The 17976-nt window shown below is 35.3% G+C and overlaps 1 protein-coding gene across 2 annotated transcripts in view; it reads right to left on the reverse strand.

Annotated features, from left to right (window-relative positions):
* Positions 1–3524: 3524 nt before the first annotated feature.
* LOC136025358 (peroxisomal membrane protein PEX16-like) overlaps positions 3525–17976 on the reverse strand; it is a 46587-nt gene continuing 32135 nt past the window's right edge. For both annotated transcript variants that reach the window (XM_065701298.1, XM_065701299.1), the window contains exons 4-6: positions 9939–10185; positions 8512–8615; positions 3525–3946 (exon numbers count right to left, since the gene is read on the reverse strand). In XM_065701298.1, coding sequence (XP_065557370.1) covers positions 3706–3946; positions 8512–8615; positions 9939–10185 — 592 coding nt within the window. In that variant the 3' untranslated portion in view covers positions 3525–3705. The remainder of the gene's footprint in view (positions 3947–8511; positions 8616–9938; positions 10186–17976) is intronic.

Below are 17976 nucleotides of genomic sequence, written 5' to 3' on the forward strand. Positions count from 1 at the left end.
GATTGTTCTTATTTACTCTTAACTTGAATCTTTTGAATAAGGAACTAAGCGGCCTTAACTGTGTATCTGGCACAGCATTCTCTTAATCAATTTTCTATTCTATTCCCCGTGCAGGCTCAGAAAAATGTTTAAAGAAAATTTAACATAAGATATAGCGCATTACTAATACATGGGTCACATTCTTAGCCTACCACTCAAGAATAACAGCTGGGTTCAGCTCCCAAAGTTGCAAGCAAGGATTTTGATTAATTTTGAACTCAATTTTTTTCTTGAATGGAGGGTGGGAGGGTAATAAGTACATTTTTTAGATACCGTTTTCAAATGTCCCTGAAGGGTCTTCATACGTGTATTCTGTGAATTATGTATTCTTTTTGTTTATTTGAAATTGATTATGATTATCAGAATGTTTGAAATAAACAAATTTTCTACTAAATAGCGATAGTAATTGATTTGAAATGTCAAATGTCTATGGGTTTAATTCACAGCCTACGCAATAAAATACCAGAAAAAGGGCTACAAATGTCTCCGGGTTTACCACTCAAGAATAACAGCTGGGTTCAGCTCCCAAAGTTGCAAGCAAGGATTTTGATTATAAGAAACTATCGTTATTTAGTAGAAAATTTGTTTATTTCAAACATTCTGATAATCATAATCAATTTCAAATAAACAAAAAGAATACATAATTCACAGAATACACGTATGAAGACCCTTCAGGGACATTTGAAAACGGTATCTAAAAAATGTACGTATTACCCTCCCACCCTCCATTCAAGAAAAAAATTGAGTTCCAAAACTCAATTATTATTAATAATAATTCTTTTTTTGTTATTAGTATCTTTTAACCGTAGCAAAATATGAGCAATTCGTTTAATAAATGCAGGACAGTCTATGATGTCAGCCCCTTCTGTGTTATAAGCATTTTAAGGACTAATCGGTTGTTTTATACTATTTTTGCAAAGGTTAATAATAAATTATAATTAATGGTAATTGAATTCTGGAACACGTCTATTCTTTGATAAAGTAATAGCATAAACTCTAATAGGCGGTTTATTTAGCACTACCAGCAAACATTTCAAAATATCTGAAATTCGTAACTATAATTAGGGCTGAAGTCCCGTGGTGGCGCAGTGGGTTTGACCTTAGCTTGGTAATACAGGACCCAAAAATCGAACCCGGCTGTGGGAGCACACTGCAGGGCCGGCGCAGGGTCAAGAAGTCCAGGGCCTTAGTAGTCAAGAAGCGTCGTTAATAAGGTTATGTACTTTAATAAAAAAAAGGGCTACAAATGTCTCCGGGTTTAATTCACAGCCTACGCAATAAAATACCAGAAAAAGGGCTACAAATGGATCCGGGTTTAATTCACAGCCTTCGCAATAAAATATCAGAAAAAGGGCTACAAATGTCTCCGGGTTTAATTCACAGCCTACGCAATAAAATACCAGAAAAAGGGCTACAAATGGATCCGGGTTTAATTCACAGCCTTCGCAATAAAATATCAGAAAAAGGGCTACAAATGTCTCCGGGTTTAATTCACAGCCTACGCAATAAAATACCAGAAAAAGGGCTACAAATGTCTCCGGGTTTAATTCACAGCCTACGCAATAAAATACCAGAAAAGGGGCTACAAATGTCTATGGGTTTAATTCACAGCCTACCCAAACTTTTTTCCATTCTAACGATCTATGATGATCTATCCATGGTCAGTCAGCGAAGGTTTTTTGTTAACCATTAAAGAGGTTTAAATTGAATCTGTTCATTTACAGCGAGATTTATTTAGCATTTTAATTTTGGCTAGCACTGGATCTATTCATGATAAATAAAAAAAAAACTGTTTTTTAATAAAACGTTTTTTTTTTCAACTGAAAGAAAGTAGCAACATAAAAACTTAAAACGAACAGAAATTTTACTTTCATGAAGGGGGCTGCCCTGTCCTCAATATCGCGCTCTTTACGTTAGAGTTTTTATGACATTTAAAAAAAGACAAAACTTAAGCGTAAAGAGCGAGGTATTAAGGAGAGGGCATTCCTCCTCATGTAAGCAACAATTTCGTTGTAAGTTTATATGTTGCTCCTTGCTATTAGCTAAAAAAGACTTGGTTTTTTATTGTTTAATTTTGACCGTTTTTTAATAATGCTGGGAAATCTCCTCAGTGGAAAACTCCTTCTTCCCATGGAGAATCTCCCAATGGAAAGTTAGTCCCACGTAAAATACCTGAGCCAGAATTTCATTCTGGCTCAGAATTTCCCCCCCCCCAAAAACTTCTTGCAGACAGTTCCAGGTGACAATTTTTCTTAGCACACTTTCATCTGAAAAGATTGTTTTTAAAATCATGCCGGAAATCCCCTCCTCCTTGGCAAAGTTTTCTCGCAAATGAACCAACCCTTTGTAGAAAGTTGCTCCCGCAGAAAATTCTCTCTGGAGAATTTATCCCGTGGAAAACTCCCCCATGGCTAATTTCTCTCGTCAATAGCCCCCCTCCTATAAAAAGATACTCTAGACAACTAGAAAGTAAGACTAATAAAAAGGAATTCGCATAGGAATTCTGGCTAATTCCCCCAGTGTAAAATTTCCCCTTGTGATGTTTACCCACCGGAAATTTCCATTCCCATGGAAAATTCTCCCCGTGGGCCCCCTTCCAGCAAAAAATTCACCCCCCCGCCCGAAAAATGTATACATACTTTCCAATAACAAATACTATGCGTAAACGTTGGGCAAATTTTATAACTTAAAGACCTCTCTCCAGGGGCTGAGGGGGGAGGGGTCTCCAAAGGCATAACCATTGGGCCTTTTAACTATGCTGAACAAAATGGCTATCTCAAACTTTTGATCGGACGACTTTGAGGAAAAAAGGGTAGTGGGAGGAGGCTAGTTGCCCTTCAATCTTTTTGGTCACTTAAAAAAGGCCACGAGAACTTTTAATTTCCGCTCATATGGGACCTCTTCGATTTTCTAGGAGTACTGGTTCGATGCGATCACCCCTGAAAAAAAAATAATAATAATAAAAAAATAAATAAACACCGTGATCTTTCGTCTGGCAAAAATTCTCCTTTTTGCTAATGGGAGCATGAAACTGCTACAGTAGGTTCTCGGATATGCTGAATCTGATCTGAGATCCTGATGACCTTCAACCTTTTTACTCAAGTCAAGGCCCGTTCATTAAGGTGGTCATGTAACCTACTCAACCTCCTACTAATAACTCTTGAAAGGGTCGTCACGGATTTCAATCTCACGGAAACTGGCTGGTAGCATTCTCGAGAGAGACGAAATACTAGATGGATTGATATGATACAGCAGCATAACCTCGCCCGCAGTATCAACCAAAACTAGGTATCAACCAATTCCCTAGTACTGGAGAGGGCCACCTTGGAGAGGACTGACAGCACTGTCAATAGTTCTTTCTATAATGGCAACCCTGCTAAGCAAGAGCCTTAAGTGAAAAGTAAATCACGCCCATAAACGGGTTTTTGATTGTTGGAAAATTTGATTTTTTTTTTCGTCCCCTAAACAGATAAAATTAAAAAAAATCTAATAAAGACACTTTATTTGGAAAAAAAAAACACAAGTCACCGGAAAATCATTGTTCTCTTGCTATTAGAGTGGGACTAACTCACACTCCCCCTGCGTACTGCCTGATATAGTCGACAATATTAATGCACTTTAACCGACATGTATATTTATAAAAATCCCAACGTTTAATAATAAAAATCACCATGTATAAAAGTACAAGTTTTGATATATAGGAATATACTGGAGTAACGGTAAACACACAAATCTTGCAAGTGGTACAGTTTTTGACAAAAACAGAAGAAAGGCAAAGATTTGATCTTTAGTGAATCTGTTATAAAGTGGTGACCTGAAAAGGTATAGTAGGAGACTGACTCTTCGACGAAATAGTTCTGACCGATCACTAGGCTGAAGACCCTTTATGTCTGAGTATGTCAATAAACTAAAAAAGAAAACAAATTAACGTTTGCTGTCTGCAAAGTGAAAGGGTTTAGCTCATATTAGGGCCGGCCTGGATTTACCAATAGGCCTAGGGGCGCACAATGCCAGGGTACGCAATAAACTATCACAGAGTGGTTTTATCTTAAGAAAAGCTGGACTGATGTGATTTATCGTTAAAGTGCCAGGTGCACTCCGCCACTGCGCTGCCTATTCACAGAAAAGTGATTTTAAAACAACACAGTAATTCCGTGGCCACTTGTAAACTGTCAGACGTCTCCCAAGAATAGCAGCTGAGAATTCAGTATCACCTCTTCCTTTCATTAAATAAAAAAAAAGTTTTTTTTTACTGAAAGTAAGGAGCGACATTAAAACTTAAAACGAATAGAGATTATTCCATACATGAAAGGGGATGTCCCCTCCTCAACACCCCGCTTTTTTTTTAGTTTTTTATTGTTTTAAAAAGTAGAACTGTGACAAAGAGTCAAACTCTAACGTAAAGAGCAAGGTCTCTTTATTCACTGATTGCATTTGCAGATGCATATTTACATCATAGGGAGTAGACAAGGGCGTCAATTCAGGAAAATTTAGGGAGAGGGCAATGATTTTTTCTTTCTAGTTTCTTTGCAGAAACTTAAAAGAAAAATACAGAAAAAAGATGCACCCCTCCAAATTATCTCCCCTGGAAGTAGGAGATACAGGCAAGATTTGGGAGACCAGAATTAGAAAAGGACTCAAATAAACGCGAAAATAGGGGAATATAGAAATCTCACATTTCTGAGCATTTTAAGGCCATGATTAAGTCAACTTGATAACATAGAGCTTCAAAATTGAAGTTTGGGTAGCCTTCTGTATCTCCATTCTCTAGAGACTGTCGATTGTCAAAAACCCTTCAAATAGCACTTACTCATTGGCGGAAATAGCAGGTTAATTATACCAGCTTGTCAATTTGGTCTCTAGGGGGATCTGAAACGATTCTTTCTGGCAAAAAACTTGCAAAAATTTCAGGTAGCTGAAAATATTCTATGGGACCGAAAACAGGAAAACAAGAAAACAAGAAAACAGGTCCTGTTCGAAAATAGGAAAATATATCGAAAAAGGGTTGCAATCACCTTACAGGTTATTGTCTTCTGCTCATGATAGTACCAATTTTGTTCTAAAAGCAATATCCTTCATAGTGTGCACTTGTGAAAAAGAGCTAGACATTTTCTAAGATTTCTAAGCAATTAGAGGAAATAGAGCAAAATCCTAGCAAACATTTTGTAGCATCTTCAAGAAGCTACGGCCTGATATTAAAAGCGGTATCTTCCGCCAATGAATACTTAAGTACTTTTTAAATATAATTTTCAATTTTAACATGGTATTTTCGAGTTCATCAGTTCACTTAATCACGGTCTTAGTCTAAATTATTCAACAAAGATTGCCTTTTTATTATAGCTCCCTCCCTCCTCAAAAAACTCTTGCGCATACGCTTGGTGTTAGTATGGAAAATTCGGGTTCCTTGGTCCCATTTGTAACGGTGCTGCAATGATGTCTCTGTTTCCTTCCAAGGCAGACATTTCAGTCATTCAAGCTGGAAACGACATACTCCGACGCATTTGGTGATTCTTACCATTTTCAAGCTCTTTAATCGGTTTTCTGTCATGAACTGAGATTCGACACTCAATTGCTACACTCATTTTACCAATTATATAAATTAAATAAATTATTCTTACTGTTACAGTGAAAAAAAACAAGTATTGCCAAACGGTAGATGGCGCTGAGGGTTTTTTTTTGTCTTCATTACCACCAGTTCTCACTCTTTGAAGTTTTCCATACTCTTTGGACCTACTGACAAGTGGTAAGCATATAATTAAGATTAGTAGCAACAACTCCAAAATTTTCTCGCGATTCCAGCAATTATGCCTGTAGACGCTTTATTGAATGTGAGAAAAAACTTAGTCCGTAATTTGAGGATCAATAAGATATTAGCGAAAAAAAATTCTACTCCTATCGTTCGAAGAAAGATGCATTATAGCCAAAATCAAATACATTCTTCATTGTTATCAAAAGCCTCAATCTTTTACCCCGGTTGGTATTTTATCTTTAGCAAATAACACTTTCAAAATAACAATCAGCAAATAACACTTTCGCGCTTTTAATTTCAAAATCTTCCACTTTATGTGACCAACAAAATTGATGAAGAAAATATTCAATTTTGACCGATTTTCACACCAACAATTGTTTGCAATTAATGTGTTATTTTTTGTGAGAAATTTTTTGTTGTTGTTGTTGTTTATGGCTAATATATGCCAAAACGTGATGCTTTATAGAAAATTTTAGCTGTGGTGATAAACAAGTTTGGCATGACTGTTTTAAGGCACATAATTTTTATAGCATAAATTAAAAAAAGCTTGTATTGTTACATTACACGCGTCAAACCACGTTAAATAACCTACACGCGTATTATTAACTTATTATTAGCCTAACGCGTATAAATTAACTACACGCGTTAAATAACCTAAAGTCAAATTTCATACTTTCTCTGATGGAGCGATGGGGTGGGTCCGTTAGATTGATCACTATGCCCCCGCTGGAGAATCAAGGCACCACTTTAAAATACACCTTATTTGCCCTCTTCCAATGGTAAATTGTCTGTCTTGGACATATTCTCACAACTTTCAAGAACGATATCGCATTTATGCATTTATTTGTTTTGTTTCTAATGAACCGTGATTAAGAAAAAAAAAAACACATTTGATAAAATTCTTTATTTTAAAAGAATAATAAAAAGAATAATAATTAATAAATAATAATAAATAATAGAATAGTAAATAAATTATATAAATAATATAAATTATATAAATAAATTATATAATAAATTATATAATGAATAATAAATAAATAATAAATAATAATAAATAATAGAATAATAATAAATAAAGAATAATAAATAATAAATAAGAAAGAATAAAAGAATAATAAAATTCTTTATTATTCTTTTACGGAGCAGAGTTCCTCTATTGCCAATTAGGGGCCAGAGAAAATTCCTTTCCCCATATAAGAAACCACTTTCGCTAGTCCCGCTTTTTTATACTCAAATGTGCTTTGAAGTTGTTTTGTGTATACTCGTTGACTATTTTCGTTGAACTTGGAGACAAATCCTTCGTCTAGAAGATTCTTAGAATTTTTCAAGTTTCTTGTTCATAATATCAATCATGGGCACCGCAATAGCATTGCATAAAAAGAGCGGTACGATTTCAACTTATATTTTTTTTTCACCAGGCCACTTCGTATGCAAGATGTCGTAGACACTTCGGAGGTGGCCTATTCGATTGGAAATGGAATGTTCTAGTGCCCTTTTTAAGGTTCAAATAGATTGGAAAGCAACAAGCCCCCCTCCCACATCCTCTTCGTTCTCGCTCAACCTCCAAAGATGCCCGATGAAAATTCTAAGACAGCTATTTTGTTCAAAATAGTCGAAAGGTGCAACAGCAGTGGCTCCAAGGGCGACATGACCACACACAGTCCCTGGAACCAGGGCTGTAAATTATACAAGTTGTCCATTGTTTGCATATGGGTTTTGCCACTAAAAAACGAGGGAGTTGTTGATCCTAGGACTCCAAAAAGGCCAAGGGTATTAAGGTGAAAGGAAACGCTGAAGTCAAACAAACTCTGTTTATGCAGGCTGCCAAAGTGCGTATCCGAAATACCATCTGAACGACTGAGAGCATTAAGTTGGATCTTTCAGGGCATATTGAACTAATCAAAAGACAATATGCGCATCCAGGTTGTTAAAAGGGTGTATCTGCAATATCTCAGGAATAGCTAAGGGTCTTCAAATGAAGCTTTCAGGTCATGTTGAGTGGAATGCAAAGCTAATAAATAAACACTATGTTCATCCAGGTTGTCAAAAGGGTGCATTCGCAATATCTTCTGAACGGCTAAGGACGTTAAGTTGACACTTTTAGGGCATATTGAGGGGGAATTTCGACTAAATCAAGACACTGTGTGCCTCTGGTTTATCAAAAGGACGTATCTACGGTATCTAAGGATTGAATAAGGGTTTGAAGTTGCTTCTAGTATATTTTGAGGGGGTCGTTGAACTAAACCGAAAGCCACTACACACATCTATGTTTTCGAAACGGCGTATATGAATTATGTCAGAAAAACTAAGTGGGTTAAGTTGAAACTTTAAGGGCATGTTGGATCTAAATCAAAGGACACTATGTGCGTCCATGTTGTCAAAAAGAAATAACTACAATATCCGAAAACGGCTAAAGATATTACGTTAAATTTTTCGGGGAATGTTGAACTGAATCAACATATACTGTGAAAAGGGCGGAGCTGCGATATCCCACGAAGAGTTAAAGCCTTCAATTTGAAAATCCAAAGGGATGTTGAGGGGAAGAGGACGGCTGCTACAATAAATCAAAGGACACTACATGTATCCAGGTTATCAAAAGGGCGTATCTGCAATATTTCGTGACCAATTAAGAGTATCAATCTAAAACTTGTATTAAAATTCGAGAGGGCTATACTTCTATCAAATTCAGATATTATAATGTTCTCAAATAGAGGATGACTTACCTGGCGCTATCTATAAGAAGAGATATAAGCCACGGAATCCAACTGTTAAGGCCAAAATATGAAGCCGAACTCAGGTGTATCATAGGCCGGAGAGCATCAAGAATCTGTAATTCAAACAAGAATCAATAATCTACTTCCTCATGCTAGCTAGGCAGGCATCCCTAACATATAGACATGTACCCCTCCCTCATCGAACAATTTAGAAATGATGACATTAAATTCACTTTTTCTAATTTGATAGCCCCTCCTGTATCAACAATGCTGAAGCATAACCCTCACCCCTCTGGTGTCACTTCTATATACTCCAACATATATGTGCCTATAAATAAGTATATATAATCTTGGGATATTATTACTATAATTTTCCCAAAATTACGTTCTACTCCCTCTATAAGGGTCTTTCCATTACTGTTTTTTTTTCAAATAGATTTCCAGTTTATGTTCCACCGTTGGAGGACAGGTACGGAACAAAAGCATATAGAAAGCAATCAAAATTATATCAACAGGCATCTTTGACAAAAAAATTTACCAGCCCTTCAGGTGGAGTAATCGAAACGAAGGGTCTTATGTGGTATAGTTTTTTTTAAACAGAGATTTACACTCTACAACCAAAAGCTAAGCATCGCGGAGCAATTGGTTCAATCTGATTTACAGTACATTTTCTAGTTCCCCTTCTATTGGAAGTTTTGAAGTTTTCTAAGAGGTTTTGAGTGATCCAAAATGCATTACCGTGTGTCCCATATTCTAGCTCACAGAAATAGAAGAAAATTGGAAGTTTTGACATCATAATTGTTATTTTGTATTTGAAAAATCCGATAAAAAAAACGCAATATGAAAATATCTTATCCTCAACAGCTGTTAAAAAACCCAAAATCTATTTTTACCATTTTCTGTAGAATTTACGTTGCGTATAACAGCGCTCTTTAAATCACGTGTTTCTAAAAATGCCTTGCTCAGCTGACAGAAAAATAAATTGTAAATAAGGATTTCAAATCTCTCTCGGCTACGGGTTGGAAACAAGGTAAATAAATGGATAACAAGAATAGCTTTCCAAAAATATGATTGGGAAATGCACATTGAGAGTCAATTAGCAAAAAAGAAAAGAAAAAGAGAAGGTTATGCACAGCATTAACCCACTAAAGATCAAATCTAACTAGCCCACTGAAGACGATCTAAGATGATTATATATTTTTTAAATTCTACATATCTTGGTCTATTCTCTATAATTGAAGATCTACAAGTAAAAAGCCGATAATCCCATCAAGCGCTTTGATATTCTAAGTTAAAAACGATCTATTAGAGATTTGGTAAGGTACAAAAAATATAATTGGGATCAGAATTTGGCAGAGAGGTTGCTCTTATTCCTTAAGAAAAAGACTAGATAAATAAAACATTACTTTGTTTAGACTCAATAATTAAATGCTAACCTCTGCAAATGCATATTTCCCTTGCAAAATCGTTGGGGAAGAAACATCAGAAGTATTTCTGCTATCAAGCGTAATAGTTCCAGGAAATATTGTTCTTATTCGTCTTCCAGAGCGCAGGGTCAAAAAGGCATCATCAGAGGCATCAGGTCCCTCGAAAGTCTTCGCTTTTTTGGCCCGTGCATTTACTGGCCGCGTTTGAGAAAGACCAATCTTACTTTTGAATAAAGTTAATAATCGCCAAACAGTCCTGGAAGCAAATTTGTGTTACTTTTACAATAAACTACTAAGAAGCTGTTTTTTCCCCTGCAATATTTATCAGAATAACTAAGAAAAACGTAGAGTATAATATTAATGATTAAGTGAATGAAATCTAAAAACAGAGGAAATGGGAAATATTTGTCAGGTATAAAATTAATATATCAGGTATTAAAATATCAGGTATTAAAATCAGGTATTAATATCAGGTATTAAAATATTTGTCAGGTATAAAATAAAATATTTGTCAGGTATAAAAAGGTATAAAATGGTAATAAAATTATTGGACAACAGTTTTGTCGAATGAGTTACTGTTGAAGACACTGGGCAAAAACGCATCAAAATTTATTTAAATATATTTTGCTGGTATTATTTTAGTTCTTGCCCTTCGTAGAAACTTGATTTCTTTTTCTATATGACTTAAGATATGTGTACAAGGAGCCGATAAATTCGTCTTTTCAGGTTGAAAAACAAAAGCTTACCCCAATGTCTTCAACAGTAACTCATTCGACAAAACTTTTGTCAAATGAGTTAACTTTTGGAATGTTTTGACAATTTAGACCAGGAATAAATTAAGTCCCTTTAAAATTTTGGTTATGCTCAATGGTCAAAATCTGTGTTCCTTAGGTTCAATGTGATACCATCCTGCAACACTTTAGGTTTTATAACCTAAAGGTATAGGCATATATTTTAGGCAGTGCAGCATTTAATGTTGGCAGCCCCATTCACAATCTAAGGGTTGTAGACACATTTTTTAAGGTAAAAGTGGCAGTAATGATCAGTGGCGTAACAAGGGGGGCACGGGAGTTTATCTATTTGGGCGCCATTAGGTAAACGCGTTTTTTCTTCGTTTTTTTAATCCTTAGAGGATTTGAATGCAGAAAAGCGGACATCATTTAAGAGGAGTCAAGTTGAAACTTTCAAGAAGTGTTAGAAGAGTTAAGCGGGCCTCGAATGTTGTCTTGGGGAGAGAAGCAATATTTTGGTAACAGTCTAGTCCAGTGGCTGATCCAGGTGCCCTACCCCCGTAAAGTAGTGGCATATTTCAGGGATGAGAACGCTTGCTCTGGTTGGGCTTAGGACGAACGTTATTTTTAGAAATTGATTTTCAATAGTTGAGGTATTAATAAGTATTTGATTGTTAAGATGGTTCTTTTTCCAAACAAGTTTGAAACGAAGTTTTAGTTACTTTGTGTGGTCTCTGTTAGATTTTACTGATGACGCAAAGCGCCTAAAAGCATTTTATTAATTTTAGTTTTATCAAAAGAATCTGTCTGTATTACCACAAAAGCCAACTAAGAGGCGAAAAATTTTGTAATAACAAAGAGGAGAAATTTAAAATCCAAACTTATATTTCAACTTATATTTCAGGTTGCCAAATTTATATTTCAAGACTGTGCTGTCAAGACAGGGCTGAAAAACTTAATATTTAACCTTTTTTTTTACCGTCAGAATTGGTTTTCGAATTTGTCATCGAGCTATGGCACAGAGGCGAGAAATTGATATCAATACTTTTTTGGCAATCATAAAATTTGGATTTGCTTTTTTGCGAAGCGGGGTGGTTTTTACAACATTGTTGTTTTTTAGGAGATTTGTATAACAGAAATTAAAAGCATGAGAAGAGCAAATATATTATTAATTCACGTTTTGCATTTCGGTAAGCCAATGGTGGCCAATTTACTTCCCGTTTTCATCTAATTGAAGCTCTGTGTTATATGACATATCCCCTCCCCTGTCCATCCTAAAGCATTAAAATAAAGGCTCTTTAGAAATATGCGAACTTTAATAAAGGGTCATATGAGTATATACTTAAAAGTAAGTATATAAGTCGAAATACTCCTTCAAAGGTCGGAGTAATCATATAAGAAAGATAGATTTTTGAAAAAACTGTTTATAGAAGAGGGCAAATAATTAAGCTGTTATTTTTTTTTTTTATCTAGCCGGTATAGATGGGCCTCTGAATACTCAGTTTGCATCAGTGGAATGGCGTTGATTTTTTTTTTCAAACATTTACTAATGAAATGTTGAAAAAAGCGGAGTCAAACACGGAATCGGAATGTAACTACAATATTAGAATTTTTCACCTTCTAAATGCCAACCAGTCAAAAATTATAGTTATGTTTTTGCATAGAGGTTGCATATGTTTGTCCATAAAATTGTATAAACTGCTATATATACAGCTGAGGATTTTTATACGTATTTTTATACATGCCATTCCATCATATTTCCACGAATAGTTGTTTGTAAATATTTTTTTTACGGAGCAACTTTCTTACTTAATGCTGAAGCTGAGCCGAATTTGAAATTTTTATTTTGTGCTCAACAGACATATCGAGATTTACACGTTTGAATTGAATACCTAAAAATCTCAAGATTAACAACAAAATTAATACGAAATCTACCACAGCTTGAAACTCTGTTTCTGTATAGAGGTTGCATATATTTGTCCATAAAATTGTATAAACTGCTATATATACCGTTGAGGAATTTTGTTCTTATTTTGATACATGGCATCCAATCATATTTCCACGGTTAGTTGTTTATAAATCAAATTTTTTACATCACAATTCTCTTACTTAATGCTAAATCTGAGCCGAATTTGAAATTTTTATTTTTGTGCTCAAAAGACATATCGAGATTTAAACGTTTGAACTGAATATCTGAAAATTTCAAGATTAAAAGCAAAATAATTAGAAATCAACCACAGCTTGAAATCCTGAGAATTTACTTATCAAATAAAAACAAAATAACAAACACATAACTAATTGTTTTTAAGGAGTATTTCGACTCATATACTTAGCTTGAAGCGCATACCTACATGCATTTTTATTAGAGTTCATATTTCTCTGACGATTTTGGTCTTTATTCGAATATTTTAAGATGAATAGAAGAGGAAATACTAACGTAGAACCCTAAACTGACAGGTTTCTATACTGACAGGACTAGCCATTATAAACGTTCACCAAAATATTGAGGTAGATATCGACCGTGTAATAATTAGATATGGCGGGAGTAGAAAGAAAGAAATAGATTTTTTCTTATAAAATTGTGAATTCTGTAATTTAAGCGGAATAAGCTAAGCTGTTATGAATAGTAAAATTTTGATTAGCAAATTTTTCAGATTTTGTCGAAGTTGACTCTATTTATTAAAATACTATTTTTAAAAAGAAAGTGATTAGTTAATGTCCTATTGCCTATACCTAAAACCCTAGTTTTAAATATCTTCTATGTATTTCTATCTCTTTATTCTACTTTTCTTGTTACACCCCTAAACGAACTAGTATTTAATGTTTAATACATCTTTAACGAATATACAGGTTGTATCTCCATCCTCATTTCTTACTCTTCATTACTATCCAAATTACTAAGCCATGCCATAAAGTTAGGCGACACGCTAAATGATTTGACCTATACAAACAGTCATAAAGAAAGCATGACCCCGAAAAATGGTTCAAGACCTTTTTTTGACAATACATAGCTTACCTCACTCGCTAAATTGGTCAGAAGTGCAAAGTCAAAAATTATGCAGAAAATATCACATATATATGAACAGCTTTTTACTTTTTTATGGCGGGGTGGTTTTTATAATTTACTATTTTTGTATCAATATATTCAAACCATTTTAATTTCAACAGATTTATTAGAACTTTCACACTCACCAGATTCTAGATTAAATTTACGACCATTTCCACTACCTATCTCTCTCTCTCTCTCTCTCTCTCTCTCTCTCTCTCTCTCTCTCTCTCTCTCTCTCTCTCTCTCTCTCTACGATACATAGTTGTCGAAGTTCCCTTTAAATTGCTGGTATTTCTTTGTTCGTAAGTTTATCGAAGCAGTATTATGCGTCGTCTATTTTAATTTATTTATTACCCACACGATACATAAAGTAAATATGACGGAGTAAGAATAAATAAAAAACACAAAGAGAAGAACAATTATACACACAAAATCAACGAAAGAAACGGATAAGACGTTTGTGAGGGGATAGGCGCGCATAAGCTGCACTGGAGAGTTTTCTGTGTGGAATATTCAACTTTAAAGTTATATCAGGAACTGAAAATTTGCTAACAAGAATCCGATTTTTGTCCAAGGTGGAAAATATAGATGAAATATGCAAAATTTGAAATAATTTATCCGTTTTCTTTTTAAATTACCTTTCTTAAGAAGGGAGAAAAGACCTGAAGCATAAAGGACAGGATGATCACAGAAAGTGGATTTGGCCAGTGCACGTATGTTATACTTCCCTCTGTTTGCAACAATCTTTGCATAGCCAATCCGGATTTTTTTATTTATTAATTTTTTTTTTTTACTGCAAGTAAGGAGCGACATTAAAACTTAAAACAAAACAGAAATTATTCCATATATGAAAGGGCTGTCCCCTCCTCAACACACGCTCTTTACGCTGAAGTTTGACTCTTTCTCATAACTCTACTTTTTAAAACAATAAAAAACTTTAGCGTAAAAAGCGATGCGTTGAGGAGGGGACAAACCCTATTCACAGGAAAATCCTTACCGCGGTAACGTACCAACCTCAGAAAGCGTTTATATTTGGTTTTTCTTTTACGTTTGAGATCAGCCACACACCCAAAACTTGGCCAACCACATTCATTCCATATCTAGAGCTATAGTTTCGCTTTATTTTTTTTTATCGACTTTAAACAAGGATCCATCGAACCCCTTTTTTTTACGAATACGTTGCCGAGGTACGGCAGCTTCTTCTGCCCTTTTCATACACATCACAAGTTGGTTATAATAACAGTCAATATCGGCTTTACCATTCGTAGGTACCTGGCACTGACAAAGATGGTATGGAACACGTATGGTAGAAAGAAGAACTGTCAAAGTAGAGATGTAGTGCGGTATATTTGCTTTGCTCCAGTTACTTTTTTCAAACCACTTTGATTTTTCTCGCGAACAGTTGGTTTTTGATGGACTATTATTTAGACAGTTGGTCTATTGTAAATGTCACTGAAATTTGCATGTGGTCAGTATTTTGTTCGTTAACATGAACAGTAGCGGAAGAAGAGATAATACCAAGCGTGCAAAAAATACGATCAATATCGCTTGTAATTCCAGAGTTATGAACATATGACAATTTTTGAGATTTGGGTACGAAGAGGTACGATGGAATACACTCAAAAAGCGAATCACTTCTAAAAGAGGATTGATTAATATTAGTATCAAGGTCAGCAACTACTATATACAGTAGAGAGTTTGACAACACCTGATTGACAAGATTCTTCAGCAGACCACAAGCCTTTGCGAATTTAGTCAAGGATCTGATCGATTATCCTTCATACGGGAGATAAGAGTTCATAAATACGGTACTGCCGACAGGCACACGGTACTGACTGGTGTTAGCCGTGCGAGTAACTAACGGTCAAAGCGGATAGCACGATAAGATCACCGTGGGTAAATAATTGATCTTACTCGAGATAGGCGAATATCTAATCTTAATTTTTATCTCAATTTGGTCTGGGGTGTAATTGCAAACGTAATTGTCTTGGCGAAGACCCCGAGAACCCTTTGAATTGTACAATTACTAGCACCAGAAGCTCGATTGCCCAAGCTACCATGAATACTTTGTCACAAAATTTTAACCAGGTGCTAGTAGCCATTCAAGAAAATGGAAAGAAACTTTGACATGGTGAATGATAAGCTGACAGCGCTAGACGTCCGTGTTTCCAAATCAGAGGTGTCCCAGTTGGAGCAATGTTCTGAAGTTACTAGCCTTGATACTAAAACTGCATTTCTAACGAATGAGAATACGTCCTTGAAATCCCAAATAACAGTTCTTGTGGATGAAGCTAAAACCCAGTCACAGACAATTTTAGATTTGTCGGATAGGGCTTCTAAACTGGAAAATGATCAGATGGATAAAAATATAATTGTTTGGAACGCAGCCTATGAGAAAAAACGCTGTCACTGATTTGTATGAAGATATTATTACAATTGACCTTGAACAGTCTACAGTTTCAACATTTAGGGTTATCCAGTGTAAAAAAGATGACAATTTTTTAAATTTGAAGTTGGTGACAAGGAAATAAAAATAGGCCTATTACGCAGTGCAAACAACCTAAAAAAATAAGATTATTGGTCCATTCAACGAATTGTTTCTAATTGATGATGCAACTCCCGAGTTACACCGAGCCAGAAAAGTCCTACTTAGTAATTGATCCCAGTTACGTGATGCAGGTTTTGATGCACGGATATCTAAATCATTCCCCCCTTCTTTGCAAATCAGACGCCCTGACGGACCGATAGCTAAATATTTTCAGATTGATCCAATTAATGAACTTGCTAGACCGGCTATTAGACAAGATCATAGTGAGCGTAGTTAAAGAGATCGATTCGGGAGAAAGAATATAGTATTTTTTGTATGAATGTAAACAATTGAGAGAGAACTACATCGTCGTTGAGAGGCTATGAAAAGGTTTGTAGTGAAAACTAGACCTACGTTGCCTGAAAAGTGTTGCGAGAGCAACACTTTGGTTTTGTTTCTTTACTATCGGTTAAACGCTGAAGATGTCAGCCTATCGAAGCTTTTAAAACGTTATGTTCAAAGAAGAACGCGATCAGTAATCACATGATCAAAGGCTATTCCTCAGCGTTGAAAAAACAACAATAACAAAAGAATATAAAAAGAAGGGACTAAATTGACTTTGCAGCCAGTTGAACTTTATCTTTTTCAATCGTAGACATCGTGACGGATGAAAGCTTAGAACAATATCTTATACAATCCAGTTGGTATTATAAAGCTATCTGTTAACTTTTCAGGATCAAAATACCATAAATGACACTATTAATTATGAAGAAACTACTATGACATATTTTTTATCAGCTCATCACGAGCTATCGATAATACCGAAAGAAGGGACTAAATTGAGTTTGCAGCCAGTTGAACGTTATCCTTATCAACCATAGACATCGTGACGGATGAAAACCTGAAACCGTATCTTATATGATCTAGTTGGTACTATAAAGCTATCCGTCATTTTTTAGGATCAAAATACCATAGATGACACTCTATTAATTATTACGAAACTCCCTCTTTGTTTTACGTTATCGTTTGTACCCATTGTGTAAACACTTAATTCTAGGTTACAGTGAGTATGGGTAGGCTACACCAACTAGCAAAAGTTACAAACCCCTTTTCACTGAAGATGATTGTAGCCTAACAGACGATTATTACTTACAAGTCCCCTACATGTCTTACCACTGGAACCAACTCGGTTTTACCATCAAATACACTGGAAACAAATAGTAGGTACACCAAATAGCAAAATTTTCAAACCCCTCATTGCCGAAGATGATTATGAGCTAACAGCCGACCTTTCCTTACAAGTCCCCTACATGTCTCACAATTGGTATCGGCCTATTTTTGGTTTCAGTGTGTACCTTACTACTGAAGATGTCAACCCCTTGAAATTCTCAAACTGGTATATCTCATGAAGGAATTTTTGTACCAAAAAATAGATGACATATACTTTGGTCAGCTCATGACAAGCTATAATACCAAAAGAAGGGACTAAATTGAATTTGCAGCCAGTTGAACTTTATCCTTTTCAATCGTAGACAACGTGACGGATCAAGACTTGGAACAATATCATAATCTAGTTGGTATTATAAAGCTATCCGTAACTCTTCAGGATCAAAATACCATAGATGAAACTCTATTAATTATTACGAAACTGCCTCATTGTTTCACGTTATCGTTTGTACCCGTTGCGTAAACACTTAATTCTATGTTACAGTGAGTATGGGTACACCAACTAGCAAAAGT

Source organism: Artemia franciscana, chromosome 3 (assembly GCF_032884065.1).
Source record: "Artemia franciscana chromosome 3, ASM3288406v1, whole genome shotgun sequence".
Classification (NCBI taxonomy): Eukaryota; Metazoa; Arthropoda; class Branchiopoda; order Anostraca; family Artemiidae; genus Artemia; species Artemia franciscana.